This window comes from Crotalus tigris, unplaced genomic scaffold, assembly GCF_016545835.1.
Source record: "Crotalus tigris isolate CLP2741 ecotype Arizona unplaced genomic scaffold, ASM1654583v1 scf7180000023635.1308423, whole genome shotgun sequence".
Lineage (NCBI taxonomy): Eukaryota > Metazoa > Chordata > Lepidosauria > Squamata > Viperidae > Crotalus > Crotalus tigris.
This window is the reverse complement of record NW_024100092.1, coordinates 1,214,266-1,237,113: the sequence shown is the minus strand read 5'-3', so window position 1 is coordinate 1,237,113 and position 22,848 is coordinate 1,214,266. Positions and strand designations below refer to the sequence as shown.

The window sequence follows — 22,848 nt, the reverse complement described above, 5'->3', positions numbered from 1 at the left end:
GGCTGAAAAGACATGTCTCGATTATAATAAGATTTATATAACGGTAAAACCAAGAGAGACTGAGTTACAGACTGAAGGCTAAGGAGAGACAGATACTTTCAACTTCTGCAAGTGGGATGTCCACACGGACGCCCATGGCCCATCCCAGCAAATCCAATACTCACCTGCAAAGTGTGCTCTGGCTCTTGTGGCTGCTGTTGAAATTAGGCCATTATTTTCTCCAGAATGAAAAACTTTCCCAGAAAGATATCCTGGAAGTCTAAGTTTACTCCCTTGTATTGGAGTTCCCTGTAGGATATAAGAGTACTGAGTGAAGCACGGGCATTAAACAGGGCTGAACTTGGAACTCTACCCAGATCACAAGAAAATGCTTTGACCGGATAGTTTAAAAGCAGGTCAACAGGAAAACAAACAGAGAGGCTGTATTTATTGCTGCCTTCTTGAGATAGGGACTTGTCTGTTGTTGTCTGCGCAATGTAGCAAGCTACTGTATACACCGACAGGATTACAGTATATATGTATACTGGACAGTATACAGCATGCAGTATCTGAACAAATAAATCTTACACGTCAAGATATATACTGTATATAGTTACCAATTTAGGATCAGATTTCAGAGAAGCTCATAGTGTATTTATGTATATTGAAAGCTCATAGTGTATTTATGTATATTATTGTTTATGGTGCAGCCATTTTTTTTTCTGTCACAAACCACCATATAGCTGCGTAACTGAGCCCATAAGATGGAAGACTGGAGGTTTCTAAAGTCCTTCAGAGAAACCCTCTGAGTCTTTGCAACCTGGGCCCACCTCTTTCCACGGATTAGACACTTGATAATGTGTATATCCTGCATATGGCCCAAAGACCAGAGAATCACGTGACCATGGGGATATGGTACTGGTCCTGTGTGTGAAAACAACCATGAGTTACCCATTTTCAGTGACGATGTAACTTTGGATGGTCCCTAAATGAATGATTATAAGTCAAGGACTCCCTGTACTAATCAATATGGATAAACCTAGCACCTTTCAGATTTATTTCTAGTTAACGTGTTTCATTAACATCTACAAAAACGCGAATACATTTCATTGGATCCAGACTTAGCACAGATATATTGAAATCAATGGGACTGGATTAATTGTGAATGACTTAAAAGTTGCATTGGTATTAATGGGTTTACTCTAAAAAATGAGTAAGCTGCAGGATACTGTCCATGAACAGTAATTAAAATAATCTGAAATGTTATTTTTATGGAGGAAAAAGAGTTCCATTGTCCACCAGCAGGCATCACATTATGTTCTGGCCAGTGTAACTCAAAAGACTGTGTAAAAATTGAAATCCCCATCCCCTCCAACATGCCGCTCCTTGTACATAGGGGCACGACATAATGTACCATCTGTGTCTTTCTGCTTGGAGACTGAAAAGAAGGTGAACTATGTACAACATTCTTAATGTCTATGTATAAAAAGTGTTGGGCCGTGATGTCATAAACTCTCTTCTTAATGTTCAGCATCAAGAAACAAGATGCCTAAATTGTTGGAATTCAAAGGAACCTTCTGATCTTTTATCGAGGGTATGAATAGAAGCCAGACTTCCCAATATGGACCCCAGGCTAAATAAATCACAGATATTTCTTCCGTGGTTTATTTAAACACTCCAGTTGATAGAAGGAGGTACTGTATTTTGTTCATTTCTATTCCAAAGTATTATGGCTTAATGTGATGTGAATATAGCAATATTGATGGTGAGGTAAATACTTTTCGACGTAACAATGTCACAATCTAATGCTCAATTTCACCAACGTTTAGAATTCTTAATTTCTGCAGCATCCCTCTTCTGTCCTGGATACGAAATTCCACCTACTTTATCAGTAATAGTGATAATATTTGCCAAGAAAAGCTTTCCAAAGAGTTCAATCTGCCAAAGTAAGTTTTTTTGTTATAGTTAGCTATTGGCTAAGAACAGGACTAAATAGAATGGAGTACAGGTATTCCTCAATTTATGACCATAGTTGGGACCAGAATTTTCAAGTCATCGTTAAGTGAGTTGTGCCTGATTTTAGGACCCTTTTGCCAAAGCTGCTAAGTGAATCACTGCAGTTAAGTGAATCAATCATGTAGCTGACAAGCCGGCTTCTCCCACTGATTTTACTTGGCAGAAGCCAGCTGGGAAGGTCACAAGTGGCGATCGCAAAGGATGCTGTGATGCTGCAACTGTTGTGAGTGCATGCTGGTTGCCAAGTGACTGAATTTTTAGCATGTGAACCATGGGGATGCTGCCCTGGTTGCAAGCGTGGGGGGTGGTTGAAAGTCACTTTTTCAGAGCCACTGTAATTTCGAACAGTTGCTAAAAGTCAAGGACACCACCTGTATTTAAAAACTGACAATCATTCATACTCCATATAGTTTTATACTTAAGCAGCAGAAGTAATATGGTATTTTTTCTGTTCTAATTGCTGTAATATGGTATACAGATATATGATTATTGAATGAGATTATATTTAATAGAAATTATATGGTTTAAAGTAATATATCTGCCTAAATTTGAAGTATGTAATTATTTAAATCCCTAATATATTTCAGTCACTAAAGTTCCAAAATGAGTTCCTTCTTCAACATGCCTTTTGGTAAATCAATACTGCTGGCAGATGAACAGCCACTCATTAAGTTCTGGCTCATCACGATCACAGCAAAAGATGGGGAATTGTGGATTTCCTTCCCATTCTTGTTCCCCTTCAGAATAATACAACCGAGATGGAAAATTTCATGTTGTACGAACAAGGGCTCTTTGTATCCTATGGGCCCATTCATGGCATGCCACTCCAATTCACTGGTGTTATAGCAAGAGCTCCTGGGAATTGAAACGTTACCCTGCAGGCAAATCTTTTTTTTCTGGAGTGACACACTAACAATAATCTCCCAAATTGGTGCCACTTAATGATTATAAATCCTGTAATATTCATTCAGCAGAAAGGGGATGGGGGTTGATTTCCAGCTCATCAGGAGAGCGTCAGGCTGAGGAAGGATAGCCGGAGGCCAGTTGAGGATATGCAAGATTTGAGGCTAAAACACCTCAAATTTAAATTTATCACTGCACATTTTAGAGTTTTGCAAATTATATTGTTAATAGATTTTCCCAGACATTTTTAATTTAATAAACTTCCTGACTTAAACCTAGGTGTTGGATAGGCTAAATTACCTGAAGACCATAATTAAACATCTGCATGTTTTAGAGCAAAATAACATTAGATTGCAAGCTAATTATGAATAAGGCCCAATTAGTCTTTATATCAATGATATAATCAAATAAAATTATATTTAACTTACTGCCAACATAGGAATGAAGATATGTTATTTGTATGCAAGTGTCTGTTAACAAAGATTTTATATATAAATCGATAGAAATTATATAAAAATTTATAGTAATCTATACATTCATAGGAATCTATAAATTTCACTTGTATAAAATCGATTATCATTTTGAAAAGGACTACATGCTCAACAAGGCCCAAATAGGAGTCAAACAAACTTCAAACAATTGATTAATTTACAAGTTTAAAAAAGAGAAAAATACAAAATTGATGGACAGAAGAGAGAAAACAAGTATGAGTGCATTAATATGGAAGTTGATAAGGAATGGAAATCATTGTTAGCTAACAGGATAGTTTTAGTGAAGGAAATGTGGTTAGACTAAAAAAAAATCTGTCCATTACTGTACCTCTGTGGATGATACTTGATATTCAGAGCACTCTGATGGTTTACAAGGAGAGGACGTTTTGCTGTTTATCAACCATGGTTTACCATAGTTGCGTGTTAAAAGATGGGGTGTCTGTATGAAACAATGGCAAATCACAATGTGAAGAACAGTTGTTGGAAAACAATGTCATGAAATGGAACAGTCAGGTTATGAAGAATGAATCTCACAGTAAAAGTCCAAAACAAAACATCAAAACTGAGCAGGACCAAGTGATGACAAGCATTCTGTATGAAAAAGGATTATGTGTGTTTTCTAAAATGCAGTGGTGGTGGGGGGGGGGTCAATGTTTTTCTCCTTGAACAAGTTGGTTCTGTGGTCTAATTGGCTTACATGTTTTTTCCCAGTCCTGCATGACCGCTGCATATTGTAAGGCAGGGGAGAGGAGGAAACAACAAAAAATTTCGTTAGTGTCTTTGGAAAAAAATAACTAAAATCTCCCTATTGGTTTTTAGGGCAGCTTCACTGCTTTTAATTGCTGTTAGGTGGGCTCAATCCTATTAAGCAACATTAAAGATTGTTGCAATGTATATCAAGTCTATCAAAGATTGCGCAAACCGTACCTTGGGTGTGCTAGCAGCAAGAGCTGAAATTGGAGTTCCTTGGGCAGGTTGATTGGATACAGACATGGATCTGTTGGGAGAAGCGCCCCTTGAAGAAGGCCGTGATCTACGTCCTCTTGATCGGAAGGCAGCCATACTTTGGGAAGCCCCATCTGCTAACATGAACTTCTCTCGGAGCTCCATGTTTGTCCGCCCTTTTGCTACAGTGCGTGAAAAAGATAAATTAGGAATCTGATCATTTTGCCTCCCCTTCCTCTTCTACACCATTGCCTTGCCAAGTCTCAACAAATAAGCCAAACAAATCAAACACATTAGTAATGCGTTTGAAAAGGGTTCACTGGTAAAATGCGCGCATCTAATGTTCTAGGCCAGCAAAGATGAACCACGGTCAACATAAATCAGCATGATAATGGAATGGCTCAACATGCTATTTGGTTACTGAGGCACAGACACAATCTGAGGACCCACTCAACTAATGCTATTGCTTCTTGGGTGATTCAGAAACAGATGTTGGCTATGATAAGCAGACAAGAGAGAGAGAGGGAGAGAGAGCAAAGGATAAACCGTATTAATTCTAAACTAGAAATCATACAGTTTGGTAACATGCAACGCAAATAGAAACTCCCAAACTCTAAAGAAGGGTTGGGATGTTAAATACCAACAATGCTGTTATAATATGAAAGAACAGTGCACAAGGATCAGACACGTAAACATGTTTAGTGTTTGATGCCTCTGGGTTAGCAGCGAATGGCTTTTGAGACACTTTCTCAAGGTCATTATTTAAATTTAGAGGCAAGCTCTCAAGCACCAGCCCAATGCAGCAAGGGTTAAGCTAAAAACTGTAATACATGAAGCGTAATACGTGAAGCGTTTGGTTAAAACAGATTTGGATATATATATATATATATATATTGAAGCAGAGCGAGAAGAAAATTGAAAAGAAAATAAGAGCAGGAGAGAAAAGAGAGGGATTTGCCCACCTATAGTAGGCTGAGTGGTAATTGAAGAGTTTGATTCCGAACGTAACATTTTACTCCCATGATGATGAACTAGAAAAAATGACACAGGATATGGGTCATATTAAAAAGAAAATTGTTAGCAGAAGAAGAATCAATCACAGCAGATACGCAAGAGACTCAAAGCTGAAGAGCAAGAAAGAGAATCTGATGCAACTTTTTGCTAGCTCTTCCTAACTGAGATCAAGCCTCTAAGGAAATAGTAAAGACTCCTAGTATGATTTCAATAGCCAATACTTCCAATGCCATCTCTGATAAAAAACAAAAACAACACTTCTCTGTCAAAATGAAGAAATGTAACAAAAAAAAAAAATGAAAGGGACAAACCATGCCAACCTGAAAAAGAAGACAAAATGCCACACAGTATTTAAATAATCACTACTATTCACATTTTATCTTTCTAAACATAGGGCTGTTTTTTATTATTATTATAGATTTTCAGAAGATTGAAATCTTGTTCCTCTCCTTAAGTGAGGTCAGCCTTAAAAATGCTATTCTGTTTGGAAATAAAGTTCACTTATTTATTTATTTATTTGTTAATTTAGTTTCAATCTTTTTTCAAGGAGTTCAAATTGCCTTACAAAGCACTCCCTCCCCAAAGCACTTTTTTTTCCCCGCAACGGCAACCCTATGAGTATGAATGGGTTGAGTTTTAGATTCCTATTCAGGGATGTTGAAATTTATTTCAGCAAACCATCACCAAAAAAAAAAAAAAAAGAATAATAAAATTCAAAACTTTCCATACTTTTACACACTGGTATTTAAAAGAATTTTATTCTTGCAAGGTGAAACTTGCTTATGACAACACAAAATATAGTATAATAGGAATCCCTCCCTTGAATTGTATGGAAAATGAAGGAAATCTGGTTGTGTTACAAAATATCGGTGTTCAGTCCAAAAAATAAGGAGCATAATGTCTCCTTGTTCAACACCTATTTGTAGAAACTGCCAACTAGAATTGCCTTTGTTAGCTTGAGTAGTAGCTGCTAATATGGGGTCTTTGCTTGATGAATTTAACTCAGGGCGCCTCAAACTCCATGCCGGCTAGGGAATTCTGGAAATTGAAGTCCACCAGTCTTAAAGTGGCTACGTTTGAGGAGCCCTGGGTTAACCCCTTTGAAACAACTTACCGTAGTCTCTCTTTTTTCCTTTCTACTCATTTCTTCCTGTCATTTCTTACTTCCTCCTTTCTCTTTTCTTCCTTTCCCCATGCAACAATCCCTTGCCCTTATTTGAGTCTATCTTGTTCCCTTCACCCTATCTTTTCTTTCATCAAGTCTGCCGGAAAAAAAGGAGGACGTGTACACAGAAATGTTAAGTTTTGGCAGGAGAGAGGGGTTCGTAAATAGAGATGGAGATTCATTTTCTAATCCGAGGACAATCCATTAATGTTGTAAAATAAGTTGTTAAGTCCTGATGTTCTTAGCATGTTCCATATGGGCAACAGTATGCTAATTGGCCAGTCAGGCTCTAGGTTAGAGATCACAGCTTGTATAGAGCAACATGAACCGATTTGGGAATAAAACACTGCTTGTGTTGTGGCACTGGCCAAAATACGTCTAATTGATTTGCAATTCATGGAACAGAAAATACATGCAATGGTAATTCACGTTCTCAGTAGAGAATAACATGGCTACAATCTAGCTACGATTGCTTATGGACATTCCCATTTTCCTGTCAAGCTAAGCAGGTAAAGCCTGGGGAAAAAGAAATATTACCTGTAAAAATCCAACTGAGAACAGTGACAACAAAAGGCCAAACAAGTCCTGAAAATTCTTGTATCTATCAAGGTAAGGACTCTAATACCCCATCTTAGTACTATCATCATCCCATTTTAGTGCCGTCAACAAATGTGAGGTCTTTTATTCCTCTTCTGCTTATTGTGAGAATTCAGAAAAATAAACTCTGCTCCTCCCACCTCTAAAGTCAAATTAGATTCTTACAAAGGAGAAATAAATAATATATAAAGTAGGGTAACCGCTTTCTTTTTTTACTAAAGGTATGTTTTCAGTACAGGTAGTCCTCAATTAACGACCACAGCTAAAGCAAGGAAGCTGGTGAGTCATGCCTGATTTTATGAATCTTTCTGTCTTGGTTGTTAAAGCAAATCATGCCGTTGTTCAGTGAATCATACACAGACACTAAGTGAATCCAGCTTTCCCCATTGATTTTGATTGTTGTAAGCCAGGCGGGAAGATCACAAATGGCGGTTATTGCAACTTTCATAAGTACGTGCCGTTTCACAGGTGCCCAGCTTTTGATGACGTGTCCGTGGGGATGCTGCAACAGTTGTAAATGCAAGAACTGGTTGAAAGTCACCTTTTTGAGTGCCACTGTAACTTTGAACAGTCCCTGAATGAATGTTTGTAAGTCAAGGACTACCTGTAGCTTGTGAGCACGTAAGTGATAATTTAGCCAACAGGAGAGTTCCACGCTTATCCTAGAATGCCATATCCACCATCTCCCTGCCATTATCCATGTTATCTGCCTTGCAGAAATTGCAATCCAAAACATTTGAAGACCATATGTCTGTTCACCTCTGTCCCAGATTGTTCGGTATGCAGTACTTTTACATATGAATATGTACAAAAGTATAGCTTTATAAGTAAATTAAGACTGAATTACGCGATCGAATTAAGACACAACTAGCGAGTGTGACGTCCAAGCTATTTTTCTTACATACCTCTGCAGGGATCATTTTTCACTAAGAACTCATCTAGGGCCATCCAACCACCTCCGACACGAACCATAACGGTGCTCCGCAGGATACGGACAAGACGAAGCTGCTGGGAATCACCAAACTGTGCCGAAGAAAGGAAAATAAGCTAAAGCTTTCCTATATATTCTAAACAGCAATGTTTCTCCAGCTAAGCAGGTTAAAATTAGCCACAGATAGATTGCTTTAAATCATTAGTAGAATTATTACCAAAGATATTTTCATTAAGCATATGATGATCAAAGCTGTTGTCAGATTGAATGTATTAACCCACAAGCTAGCAATGTGATTGGGGTGGAGTGAGGTAGAAGCGGAACACAAAGATCAAATGCTGGTTTCACACAAAATTTGCAAAAATCATGTGATTGTTTCTTATATTTCTTTCAAAGGAGAAAAAATATTAAGGAAAATATAATATTCTTACACCAAACAACTTGTTCCTTCATTACAAAAACTCTCCCTGAGCTTTCCTTACAGGAATAATTAAAAATAAAATGGAGAAAACTCAAAAGTTTTGTGCTGGGAAAGAAGAAAAAAGTAATTTTACTCATGACATGAAGCTCGATTCACTTTCTTGCTTTCAGGAAAGCTTCCCCTTTGTATAGCTAATGTATTGCATGGTACGATTCAGTTACCTTTTCTTCTTTTGTAGATTTTCTCCTATCTGGGAGGTAAACAGTTAGTGATTTCTCTCTTCTGCTACCTACTATTTGCACTGCTATGTTCTGATCACATATCCTGCTACTATTTCAGATAACTGTATTTAATCTATCTTTCTATTCTTTTTAAAAAATCATTAAAGGTTCAATAAAACCTGTTACATATCTACCATTCCTTAGTGATTGTACCTACTTGAGAGCTTCCTTTTTCATACAGCAACCACAAAGCATTAATAGTTTTGCTACTACTGGTCTTGCCCACCTGTTAGTATTAATGTAAACTAAGCAGACAAGCAAAGCAAAGAAATAAAAAATCAGGAAGGCAGGAGTTGATGTCCTCCAAGATCAAAAGGAAAACCTCTCCAGTCTGATGGACTGCAGAAGTGTTAGGACTACAACAATACAATACAATTCAAATAAGCATATATAACAGGGATATGTAAATCAGCTTGGTCAGAACTGAATCCTCAGTTCTGATAGCTGAACTCATTTGATACTTTAATTTGACTGTCCAAATCAATTCTGAACAAACATATATGCCTTCCGAGTCAAATACTCGATTTGGAGATTTAATTCAATCAGCTTTAGTTCTCCAAATCAAAGGTTTGAAAACCTCTAATATGTCATTCCATATGAATTCAAACATTTATTTAGAGAAGTGTGCTTAGATATAATAATATTAAAATAAAACTAAAATAATTTTTCTTCATCCCGGATTTAAGTAATCATGAAACTTACTACTTTATGTTTAAGCATATATTGGTAACCTTTAAACCAAAGAAGTTTTATCTATTGTTTGATTCTAGTTTTTATTCAGCTCCTTTCTTTCTTGGTCTGCTGTAATAAGGAATCATTTCTTATCATGTCCAAACAAGGAAACAATGGTTAGCAGATCTGGAACATGGCAGGTAGCCAACTTAACTGAACTTGTTATTCAAAATCTTAATAGTCTCCTGGTTGAGACTCAACAGAGAATCCAAGGCTTCCGCTTTATTTATTGCAGCACATCAGGAAAGGAAAATTAAGAGAAAAGAGCTGCAGGAGCACCTCATGACGTGAAACCAATGCAGAACTATTTGTATTGGGCCAATAGGCAAAAGGACACTGTTTTGTCATTGTGGGATCATAACGGCCAGGTGCAGACCCCTATGTTATGGGGACACTGAATGAGCATTGTAAAGCCAAAGGCTGTTGCAATCTAGAGATTTGTGCTGTAGTTTTAAGCTCCCTACTAGAGGAAGAACATACTTCCCTTTCTATTTCCTCTGATTGTTATTCTCTCCCTTCATTTTGCTCTGCAGCATATTTGCACTCCTGATCATTGCAAGAACTAGGTGAGAGGACAGACAAGACCAAGAAGAAAACGCTCAGGAAGCCACAACTAGTTAGCTTTCCATTAAATTAATAATGAAGTTCACTAAGTTTAAACACTTCCATCCCAATCACTGCCTAAAAAAACCTTTTGTATGATCTACCCTAGTGACTTGTGCTGCAAATCATTTTGCCGTTAGCTTCTGCTATGAAAAGAGTTCAGAACTTCTCTAATATTTAATGCCTGATCTTTCACAAGGGCATGAATCCCCAAAGGTCCAACTGGAATAAGAAGCCAAATATTATCTTTCAAAATTCAAGCAAACTTTTGTTTGTCTAGTAAATCTTTCATTGCTAAATCATACAACCGAGCTTACCTTTTAATATAACTTAAGATACAGCTTAAGCAAACGGGGGGGGGGGGGGAGAAGCATATTACTTCTTAGGAACCAAGTAATAGTAAATCAGATAAAGATCACTATGCCAGTAACAAAATGTTATTTTAGAAGTATTCAAAATACTAGTTTGGAATGTGCACTGTGTGAAATTATGGAAATAGACATAGCTATGAAGACTTTTCCCTTTCTTCTTATAAGGTTTTATGCTGCAGCAACTGTTTTTCATATGAGTCCTTTGGAAAATGGACTTTGCTTAAATAGTTCTGGGAAGAATTAGCCAGAGAAATTGGAACTGTAACATGAGACGTTCACCCAGCCCTCCTACAGCCACAACTTCATCCAAATGCTGACTGTGGTTATTTTCCTAAAGCAGAGTGGGAAGTCATGATCACATATAGATGAATCAGGAAAGACTATCCCCTTCCTGCTTCCTAAACTTTTTTGGGGAGGATTCTACCTTGGTTCCAAGCTGTAATATTCATGTTTCATTGTCCAGAAGCTCTAGCAGTAAATCAAGAGGGACCAGACACAATTTAATTTTCTTTCCAACCAATAAAACCAAGGAAGTTGTTTGAGGAATCTCCTCTGTTTGCAGGGTTCTTTCGGAAGCTTATCCTTTACTCTTGTTGTGTTTTTCCAAAATCCTTATAAACAAAACCTGTCATAATTATTTGGAGTGGCTAAAATATCAACATTATTCCAGACTTGTATCTAGATGCTTAATATTCCTGATCATGCCTTTCAAAAATGTAAAAACAAAACAAAACAAAATGGGCAAGTAAGTCTACTATACTTCTCTTAGGTCAGTGTTTCTCAACCTTGACAATTTTAAGGCATGTGGACTGGGAGTTGCTGGCTGTGGAATTCTGGGAGTTGAAGTCCACATGCCTTAAAATTGTCAAGGTTGAGAAACACTGTCTTAGGTAATCTGGGATTGCAAATAAGAGAACTCCTTTCCCTTGATAAGGATGCCCGGCTATTGTTTCTTTTCTCTGCCTCTCTCTCCAGAAGCACCAGTTCCTTCAACAGTTTGTTCAGTTTTACACTGTCTTATATGCTATCATTTCTATTAAACGTTCAAGACAGTATATCTGACAATTCTCTTCATTTAATCCTCATCATAGCAACTGTCTAAGCATAGATTCAACTCGGAATGTGCCTGATTGTCCTCAAATACCAAGTGAGCTCCATTAGGTTAGGAGTAGATAGGAAATCCTATCCCAGAATTTTATTAATACTGTTTTATATATAAAAAAATTAAGCAATGTCCGCTATTAAAGACAGTTTCATAATGATAACATTGTGTTACCCTTATGTATACAAATTCCTTTTTAATACATATGTATAAAAAGAACCACAGGAAGATGGACTTTAAAAAGAATTGAAGAGTCTCTGCCTCTGGCATCAGTGCAAATTTCAAACTTAGTGGAATCCATGTTCACTCATTATATCCTGGCTGAAATCTGGGGCCACTTTCCATCAAATGAAACCAGCTCACCCCCAAATGTTATTTTTTTCTTGTTTTGAATAACACAGCTATGTTAAAAAAAAAAAAAGCTAATAGTAAGCAGAGAAACAAGGGTATATTGAACAAAATAAACAAAATTCCCTTTTTGATTGATACAGTCTGAAAGGGGCTTGGCTGCATGCTACTGCTTTGCTTCTGAATACCCTAGCTTTTTCCTAAAAAAAAAAAAAAAGTGTGATGGTAATTACCTCACAGTAGGATGCAGCATGGAAACCTAAAAGCCATTCCATATAGCAATCATAGCGCAATCTTAACTACAGTTTTCAAGTGCAAATTACAGAGACAGTAGCTGAAAGCATTTGCACCTGAAGAGCATTTGGCACTATTATCTGGTTCCCTTAAAGTAATCTTAATTATGAGGCAGCGACAGGCAAAGAGACAATTCTCAGTATAAAAACACCTGTTAAGGCACCAAAGCTGAGCAAACAAGGAATTAGCTCAGGGTGAAAGGAAGTGGGAGGACAAATCACTGCAAGCTGAAATGATAATGTATTAAAAGAATACTAGAAACTCCATGTACATTCCACTGTTTATACCTGACTTCCCAGGAAGAACTGACAAGAGATGGAAAATGGGAAAAAAAACACAATTAGTTTAACAGGAAATGTTCCACATGACTCTAGAACACACTATGAAAAGGCACACATTTCTTCTGCCATTTGACAAAGTCTTCCTTCATATCTATTTAAATCCCCCCCCCCAAATGATGCCCAACACATTTCCTAACTAATAAAACTGGGACATATGCTTTTTTTATGAAAACAGGATGATAGTGAGATGCATTAGTCAAATATCTTTGAATTCTAAGCATGTTGGAAAGAACGCCATTTAAATATCAATGAATAGTCCAATAAAAGATTTTACATATCCATGTAAGTATTACATTATAGCTTCTTCATTTTCTATTACTTTGTCTATGTCGTGATTATTATTGTCTGTTAGCAAGGCTGAAATAGGTTTTAATACTAAATTCACAGAATTCACGCTGTCTAAATTTGGTTTAATAACTCAGATCTTCAGGTTCTTTTCAGAGTAGCTAGGCATCAATCAATAGATGACATGAATGTATTTTTTAGACTTACTCTGTATTTATTGTCGCCAATCTGCTCCACCTGGAACCGCTTTGCACATTTACATTTTGCTACTTGCCTTGTCACCTGTCAATAAGATAACCAGAACCACTGTGTTAGATTTTTCAGCCATTTTGTATCATTGGTAAATTGTAGAGTATGACAATCTTTATGAAATTCTATTGGACAATACTTATAATAAGAGGTGAATAGAAGAAGAATACCTCATCTTCAATTTTGTCTGCATCTGTCAGAGGTTTGTATGCATCCTTGTTTGGATGAAGTGCTGCTACAAATTCATAATAGTCAATATAGCCATCACCATCTCTGTCAAAAATATCTGCTACTGCACTCATTTCCAGGCGACTCGTAGGAAATTCTATGGAAAAGAAAGTGATACTGAACATTAGAATTACAAAGTTTTAGAAAGAGATTACTTCTTGAATCATAGAATTAAAGAGAATTTTGCAGGCTTTCTAGTCTACTCCTCTGCCTGATATGGGAAGGGCGAAACTAGAGGATCTGAAAAAGATGGCTATCTACTCTATGAATGAATGTAACAAGAGTTGAACAATCTTCTGGCTCAATATTTCTTAAAGTCCCTTCTCATTTTTGAAAATTATGGATGACCTCAAAAGACCTTTTATATATATGGGTTATATTTATCAACATTAAATATTAAACTGATGCATTCATAAAACTTTCAAATAATATTGAACCTATTATATATTAACATAAAATAGTTCTCACAAAAAGCCCTGTATTTTTAACAAAAAAAAAAATGAGAACAGTGATATTGTTTTAAATTTTTGCAAATATCTTCCATAGCTGGTAAATAATTTTCATTTCACAGATCCCTGAAAAGCTCTTGGGGGAACCCTCCTTAAGAATAATGGTTTGTTTTAAAACTTACTTGAAGAGAGAATCCCATCAATAAATTCCTGTCTTGTTATCTTTCCATCCTGATCTTTATCTATCCTCCTAAAGAAGTCCATTACTCGAGATTTCTTGTGGTTCATCCACCGCATATACTTCTTCCGCCAAATATCAAAATCGAAATTGGCAAATTCCCTCAGCTGGAAAAAATTATCATGAAAATGATTTGAGAGATGAATTGGCTTATGGTACCCAATATCCATGATGCTAAGATTTGGGACAGAACTGAACATTGGTTTCCTCTGTAATGTGAAAAATCAAATTAATGTGAAAAATCAAGCTAGTCCTTTCTATTTCCTGCCTAGCTCTCTGATCTTGGATTCCCAGCTGCCTTGGCCAAGGTCTATGAGCCTGAAGACTCCTTCAAACTGCAGTTCAACTACATTTATGGATCCCAAGCTATAGATCAACTTAGCGTGAAGAATATGCAGAAGTTAACTTCATCTGTCATTTGAAAATAAGGTTTAAAATTATTTCCAATTATTAAAAGAAAGACGGTTAGCATTCATCATGAATACTCCCAACACAAACATAACTTTAAATTTTGACTAATAGTCTCTTTTGAAGAGACTATTGGTGCTTGCCTTCCATTTTACCATTTGGCAAACCAATGCATAACTCTACAGTTCCTTTGGTTCCTATTTTTAATGTAAAACCTTATTTGATTGCTGGGAATGGAAAAAGACTTGGTGGCACATAAACATTCATTCATTCAATCAATCAATCAATCATTATTTTGTGTGCCACCCATCTCGTCTAGAAGCAATGCTGATCCATACACATTTTCTCTGTCACTTGTGTCACTTGTCACGCCCTTCCTGTTGGTACATGACAGAAGCACATTGGGTGCCCTGTCCTTCCATGGAGTGTGCTGGGTACTCAATGTATGGCCATGTACTTTCTCTCCAAACATTCAGAAGAGAAACTGCACTGACGATCAAGGGCTAACCACATACCCTCTGAGTGTCAGAGGTGACGAATGGTTGGTCCCCCCTGCCCAAGAGAAATGCCGCTATCACTCATGCATGAAACAGAACTTCATTTAAGGCCCTGGGGTGGTTATTTTAACTACTGTTACTAACTTCTTCTAATCGGTCTAAGGCATCATTAAGTTTCCTTCGTCTCTCCAGGGCCAGGAGCCAGACTTGTTGCCATTTGCTGAGCAAGAGGTTAATCTGTGGATTCTTCGTCTCAATTTGGGTCTGAGCCCCTGGAGAATATATACTCGGGACTGTAGAACGTTTTCCTGTTAAAGACAATTGCATATGCATCAAAAACTCTGCATCAAAACTACACCTTTCAAAGCAATTTAGAAGAAAGATAATATGACACATATGCTTGTTTGGTTGCAAATAATACTCGGTTCTGTTTATGGAGGGTAGCTATAAACCCAGATGGCAGGAGTCAGTTACATTGGGCCACAGGAGTAAAAGTTATCAACTCCTAGTTTATCCTTGCCACTTTTTAAATGAGAAAAAAAAAAAAGCTTAAAAGCACTGTATGCAATAAAACAATGGTGAATTGCTGCTGCAATCTATAAACAGCCAAGTAATGTTGAAATATGATATTCTCAATGCCTCACAATAGAGCATTACTTACTTCCTCCTCTTCCCTTATCCAGTACAGGAATATGAGATTGGATTGGGCTAGTTTCAGCTGCTTTTCTTTTATGTGTCTTCGTAACTTTATCCACATCAGGCTGTTTTCTGGTCATTTCTTCCATGAATGTCTGCAATTAAACGGCAATTACTTTGACTAACATTGCATCAAAATAGCCTGAAAAATACTCAGCGAAACAACAGCTTCGGTGTAGTGGCCTACGGGGCCTATGATACATACATAATGCATCTGCATCACACATGATTTTTTCAGTATTTACTTTTAAGGTTTGTATCAATACAGGTAGTCCTTGACTTACAAGAGTTTGTTTAGCGATGGTTCAGTGTTACAAAGACACTGGGAAAAGGGACTTATGACCAATTTTCACACTTATGAGTGTTGCAGCATCCCCATGGTCATATGATTTATATTCAGATGCTTGACAATGGGCTCATATTTATGACTGTTGCAGTGTCCTGAGGTCATGTGATCATCTTTTGCAACCTTCTGACAAGCAAAGTCAATGGGGAAGCCTGGTTCTCTTAATAACCCAGGTTATTAATTTAACAGCTGCAGTGATTCACTTAACAAATGTAGCAAGACAACTCATAAAATGGGGCAAAACTGACTTAACAAATTTCTCACTTAGCAACAAAAATTCTGGCCTCCACTGTGGTCATAAATCAAGGGCTACCTATACTACAAACTTTCTAACACCAGAAGTGTAACAGGATTGATTGGTCTGCTGTGAGTGGATGAGAATGACAATAAAGTGATCAACTTTCTAATTCGTATGAAAATAAAATACTTGTACCATCACCTAAATCAGTGGTTCTCAACCTGCGGGTCGGGACCCCATTTGGGGCCGAACGACCATTTCATGGGGGTCGCCAAACAACACCATTTTTTTCCCCTTTTCCTTAGCTGTGCTACTCCCTTTTATTCTATTGGCTTTTGAAAGCCAATAGAATAGACTCTCTCGAATAGAGTCTAATTCTATTGGCTTTCAAAAGCCAATAGGAATTGTCCAGGCTGTCTCTGCTGTCTTTGGTGAGCCCGCCAAAAGTCCCATTCTGCAAACGGTGCGGCACCAGTTGAGTAGTCCTCGACTTACGACCGGTTGGGGGTCATGGCATTAAAAAGGTTGAGAACCACTGACCTAAATTGACAGAAAAATATGTTTTGTCCAACAGAGACAAACTCGTATTACAAAAAGATTTTTTTAGAAATACGTTTAGGACAAACCTAATGTTTGCATGAGTCAGTTCTATTTACCAAACAGTCATTCTGTTTCTTCTTTTAGTTCCCAGGCCTCAAAATCTCCTTTGGAGGTCTGACTTGTTTAAAAGAAACTTTCTGCAGGCCTTGCGGGGGGAGGGGGGGCTGCTTATCCTCTGTTAAAACTATTTCTCTTCCTTCCTTCCTTTTTTGAAATGAAGGAAAGACATGCTCTCCGTTTCCAGACACAGCACAGAACATCACGTTTGAAACAAAGGCGCCCTAACTTAGCACATACATCCTCTGGATTACTTTTGTTTTCTGTCCAAGACTTTTAGTCCCTCAGGCAGCAATCTGCTGCACTGTTAAAATACTGGCTAGTTTGCCCTCTGCAAGAACAAAAGAAAAGCTTACAAGTCATGTGCTACTGACATGTTTCCTTGCCAACGTCATTTTGAAGAACTCTTTTATTCTCTGTGCTACCTATTTGCTTTAAGCACAAAAGTCACACTCTGCAACAAACAGATACGTAACATTTAAGGAATGTATATGTTTTGGTCAGATAGGTGAGCAATGTAGGATTTTCAGTTTTGTAAATTTCTGGTCTGCTTGAAGTGCTACCTCCTCCCATCCAGGCTGAGAAAGAGCTTTAGGAGAGGGAGCCATAGTTCTCTTACCTGATGCTCTGCTATGAGTGCCTTGACATCATCAATCTCCTGAGGAATGACTTCTTTATCTTTTTCAGTCAGGGTTGTCTCTGCCCACTGCAGCCAGGATAATAGTGCTTCCAATAACTCCTGGTTAGCAATAAGAGCAGCCAGGGCTCCTGTCAATCTCTGTTGATGTTGCTTTGCCCATGCTACCACCTTAAAAAGAAGGAACAGCAATATGTTATGATTTCCACATTGTTGTTGTTCATTCACAAAATTAACCTTCCGTTCCCTTCTTGCTTAATGACTATTGCAGAGGTGATGGCCAATTCTTAAGTTTCAGGTAGACGGGCCATCACTATGTAACTTTTAATTGCTTTTAATGGAACGTCCATGTGCCTTAGACAAGGGTTTTCATTGACAGTTCAAGAAACAAGCTCACCTATTACTTAACATGATTATACTGCAAAGAACTGATGACTGGTTTCTATTGGGTCATCAATTTAAAGCAGGGATGAATACCACAGAGTCCCCTAAACGTCAGACTGCATTTCCTGTGCCAATTACAGCTCAACAATATTTGGAAATATTTGGGTTGTCCATTCCTGTTTCAAAGCTAATGTTTTATGTTCAGATCCCATTTTCTAGGTGGAGTGAGAAACTGACACAAATGTAAATGGATACAAGTTTCTGTTCTACTGTATTTCTTTCTCCTGATATAACCATAAAAAAGTCTAAAGCAAGAACTAGTACCCAAGACAGCACAGATATGTTAAACATTTTGCTCTCAACAGCTGGAATATTTCCTCACAACATGGCCTTGCTAATTGCTGGATGTCAAGGACTGACTGTGACTACATAGGATTGCTTGAATTGGACTGACCTCTTCGAATCTTGCTCGGATGATGGTTATCCAGTGTTTAATGGTAGTGATGGAATCTGGATGGCAAATAGCCAGGATGGCCTCTCCCATACCTGTAGCTTTAGTTAGCTCAATCTTTTTTTCTTCCAGTTTCTTCATGAATTCCTAAGGCAGAAAAGGCAGTGATTTCCATGAGATGTTGGCACCAAAGTCCAACATTCTAAAATAAAAGTTCTGAAATAAGAGTTGAACAGTTGCACCAACTGAAGTGAAAAGTCATAATAGTGAGGAACAAATCATTAATATTGGAATAAAGTGGCCAAACTAATAATCACTATAACCTTAAAGAAGGACACATATCTTTAAGTACCTTGGGCATGCTGCCGTTTAACATATACACGTCTTTCATAATACAATACTATTCATATCTTACTGCTTGTTTCTGATGAGTCAGGAAAACAAATACCAGTTGCTCCAGCGACTTTAATTTTGTGGGTTAATATCTGCTTTATTAAAATACTCGGCAAGAATTTAAGTAAACAGGACAGACTGTATTTTTAATCCTTAAAGTAGAGATTCAATTTTGTAGAAACAAATCATAGAACCTGGCAGAAACAGGTTTCACCTTGCAGGATTTGGAGACTCTTTTTGGAGTATTTTCTTACTACTGGACAGAAATGAACTCAGAGAAGAGATGCTTATAATGCACAACACAGTAGGTGATTATTATGAGACCCTGAATTCCTTTTCAGTCAGAATACGTCCCGAGACAAGACAACATTTCTAATTTATCGTCAGAAGGCTAGTAGGGTTAAGATAGACTATCACCCAAGTCCCCTTTATCTGCAGCTTGAAAAACACAAAAAACATCATACCACTGGCATTTAATGGCATAAATTTTTTTTTTCAGCTTCTCTTTTAAAAAGCAGTATTATCTGTGCATTATACTTCATATGTGAGTTAAGACACTTATTTTACTGAACCTTCTTGTATTCTAGGATAAAATCCAAAGCAAGGCAAGGCTAGACCAGGCCACACTTTTTCCATTGCAGCATATGCTCTATTTAGCCAAACTCCCATTCACCCAATGCACACATCCCAGACACCAGGCAATCAGGAGAATTCATAACACTTTCAAGGACAAGATAGCATGGTTGGGAAGACGTGGGCAGGAAAGTCGAGACTTGTTTAGGCAGAAAGGAAATCCCTCAGCCCTCCCTATGCGGTTAAAACCTTTGAGCCAAGGAGAAAGAGGCGGCATTTCTCCAAGCCTCTTGGGAGATGGGACAGGAGGTAGATCACCTGGGACAAGGCCAAGCAAAAAAGAATCCCTGGAAGAGAAAGGAAGATTGGTGGGAGGAGATTGGCAAGGTGAAGCCTGAGAACAGCTGCCTGGTTTAGGTGAGCTGGTTTCCAAAAGAAGCAGAAAAAAAGCAGGGCTGGAGCTGTAATGCTCAAGGAAGGAAAGAGAATAAGAGGATGACCTCAACAAGATTAACTGCAGGACCAGCTTAAGGACAGATCATCATGGAGAAAATCTATGTGGTCATTAGAATTGACACCAACATGATGATACACAATCAATCAATCAATCCATCCATCAAGTGCTATTTAACAATTCATTGATTAACAATGAAGCAGACTGCCTCTGGAAATAGAGGACTGCCTGCTGGAAGTATTTAAATAAAGGCCTTTTGTTGGGTTTGCTGAGGTAGTAGAATCCTGTAATGAGCAGGGAGTCGGAATCAATGAGCCAAAGGCCCCTTCCAAGCTTTACATTATCTGTAAGAATGATAAAGTCTACTGCTGTCTAATAATAACACCTCCATTAAGTAGATATGCCAGCTGAATTTACATTTATAGTATTATCAAAAGTATCAGTTACATAAAAAGAAGATTTCAGTCTCTAGCAACTGCTTTGCTTAATAAGACCTCTTTTCTAGAACAGCAAACACCCTTTCTTTGCTAGATATAAATAAGCCAGGAGTACTTTTATTTTACTGTCACGTTTCTATAAATCTAATTTTGAGAACTGGTCTGTTATCCCAGGGGTCCCCAATCCCCAGTCCGTGGACCGTTACTGGGCTGCGGCATGCCAAAACCGGCCTCTGCAAACAAGTGAAGCCCCATCTGCGGGATGCAGGCAACACACGAAAGCATTCCCCCTCCAGTCCATGGAAAAACCTCTTTTCACAGTCCCTGGCCCCTGCACAATCCAACTCACCCTATGCTGATCTATTAGCTTACGCAGAGCTTCTTCATCGTCTGGAAGGATCCCATGGAAACGCAGGGTCTGCTCAGCTTCAGCCAGCCATTCCAGAAGCACATGGACAACCGAGTGGAATTCCTCTGCCTGCACAAATGGAGGTGTGTGTGTTTGTGTGTCAAGGAAGGCAGAGCAAATATGTACGAAGACAATGGGCTCAGAATGGCAGTTACTTATCATTCAGCAACGAGATCACATTAACTTTCAAGTAAGAAATCTGATTTAAAAACCCTTGCTATCCCTGACTGTAAAATGTCAAACCTTTAAAAAAAAAAAAAATCTGAAGGAAGTCCAATGAACTGTTTCTGAGTGCTTTTAAATGTACTATAAGATTTATGCCACCCATGAAAGTTGTATGAGCAATTTGCTATCCTGCCTCCAGATCACAAAAACAATGCTTAAGTCTATGAGCTGAAGCCTTGCTAATGAACATCAGTTAGTCTGAGGGAAGAAAGGGGGAAGTTAATTAAAGCTGTGTATAGATCCCAGTTTCTCTCTGAGAGTTGAAAGCAACACTGCTCCTGAGATAGGGCTTTCTGGTGACAGTTTCTCTTTTTCCCCAGGTTCTGTACGAGCCTTAGTTTTTCAAATTATAATACGGTTTTGCAAAGTCCTGAACAAACAGGAAACAGGGTCTTCCCAAACATGCATGTACAGATAGTTCTTGACTTACAACCAATTGTTTAGCAAGTGTTTGAATTTATGATGGACCTCCCCAGGGCTCCTTAGGATCCAAATTCTGATGGGGGAGGCAATCCCTCCGGGATTACATGATCGCATTTTGGGAGCTTGCAACCAGTTCATATATATATAACCATTTGCAGCATCCCAAAGTCACATGCGATTTATAACAATTTTTTTTTGCCAGGAACTGGCATTTACTTCTAGTTTCTGCCTAAAAGTGCTTAACAGCCTGCAATGATTCACTTAACGACTATTGCAAAAATGGTTGTAGAATCAGGTGGGTCACACGGTGATGAGCATAATGACTGGCACAACTTTCAACAGTAATTTCGGGTTCAATTATGGATGTAAGTCAAGGACTACATATACACTTTGGAGCAAGTGGTGGAGACATTTCATAGTTGTCATTTAAATCTCTCTCTCCCTCCCTCCCTATCTACCTACCTACCTATCTCAAACTGTATATAATTATGGTATATATACATGGGATGTAGTTGAGAATCAGAAATTTTGCTTAAAATTCAATTTGGTCTGTAGAAGCAACTACTACTTTGGTATAGGTTATTTTCAGTTCCAAACATTTCCAGACAGTTTGAACAAGACTGGAAAAATTCCTGGGAAATCGAAGCTTCTGCAGACCACTACATGGGATAATGTATGAATCTGCCTGCAGAGGCTTGTTCATTTGTTTTAAAAACAAATTTCCTGTCTTGATATCACACGTGGATCAGGTCATTATGCTTCCTTAGACAGATGGAATTCACTGTGATGCTTTTGCTTCTCACCTGATGAAGGGCCTGTTCCAGTCGAGTTTGCTTGGAGACCGAGAGCGCACACACAGTCTCCCACCGAGTACCAAGCTCCTGCATTTGAACCTTAACCCAAGAGGAATCATCACGGCTACCTTCTATCAGCTCTCGAGCAGAGCGTTTCAGAGCCTGAACACTACTGGTCCTTTTCCCCAGTTCCTTTTGGAAGCCCTGAGCAAAGGAAATTTAAAAAAAAAAAAAATGACCCTCTGTTAAATAAACTGTGAAGCATTTTTATGACTTACATGCAACGTGATTTTTTTTTCTATATAAAAAACCCTCCTGAGCGCAACTAGTTTTAAAAGCATAAATTGCATTTTCTTAATTTTTTAAAAGTTAAATAAGGCGAAATGCTTTCATTTCAAAATTTTAATGAAGTCTTCCATCCATTGGACTTATTCTTAACATTTTCTAACATAGGCTTATTTTGCCTTGCTTTGCTCTTAATCAGCAGCATTCTACATGCCTTCCACAACAAAAGTTCAAACCTTATTTAGAAAATGGGTTCTTCTAATGGGAATGTTTTTAGGAGCTCTCTGGTCTGTAGGACCACTGAGAGTTGGAAACGTTTGTTGGCTTATTAAGCTATTTCTCAATCAATTATAATTACCGTAAATGCCGGCGTATAAGACGACTTCCGCGAGCGCTGAAATCGGCGCCAAAGACGGGGGTCGTCTTATACGCCGAGTCGTCTTATACGCCGGAAATACTGGTAGTTTCCGGCGTATAAGACGATGTTCTAGGAATGCGGCCCGGCTATAAAGACAGGGGTCGTCTTATACGCCGGGTCGCCCAATACGCCGGCATATA

At 38.1% G+C, this 22,848-nt stretch overlaps 1 protein-coding gene across 42 annotated transcripts in view; it reads right to left on the bottom strand.

Moving 5' to 3' along the window:
- DST (dystonin) overlaps positions 1-22,848 on the bottom strand; it is a 314,302-nt gene that overhangs the window by 1,180 nt on the left and 290,274 nt on the right. For 23 of the 42 annotated variants that reach the window (XM_039320278.1, XM_039320290.1, XM_039320307.1 and 20 more), the window contains 15 exons: positions 22,015-22,209; positions 20,504-20,632; positions 18,301-18,444; positions 17,445-17,633; positions 15,550-15,679; positions 15,033-15,196; positions 13,928-14,090; positions 13,239-13,393; positions 13,027-13,101; positions 12,481-12,498; positions 8,016-8,133; positions 5,297-5,365; positions 4,317-4,516; positions 3,718-3,828; positions 165-288 (listed from right to left, as the gene is read on the bottom strand). In XM_039320278.1, the coding sequence (XP_039176212.1) occupies positions 165-288; positions 3,718-3,828; positions 4,317-4,516; positions 5,297-5,365; positions 8,016-8,133; positions 12,481-12,498; positions 13,027-13,101; positions 13,239-13,393; positions 13,928-14,090; positions 15,033-15,196; positions 15,550-15,679; positions 17,445-17,633; positions 18,301-18,444; positions 20,504-20,632; positions 22,015-22,209 (1,984 nt within the window). Of the gene's footprint in view, positions 1-164; positions 289-3,717; positions 3,829-4,086; positions 4,114-4,316; positions 4,517-5,296; positions 5,366-8,015; positions 8,134-12,480; positions 12,499-13,026; positions 13,102-13,238; positions 13,394-13,927; positions 14,091-15,032; positions 15,197-15,549; positions 15,680-17,444; positions 17,634-18,300; positions 18,445-20,503; positions 20,633-22,014; positions 22,210-22,848 lie in introns of all 42 variants that reach the window. The other 19 variants (XM_039320312.1, XM_039320313.1, XM_039320316.1 and 16 more) reach the window with 7 other exon arrangements.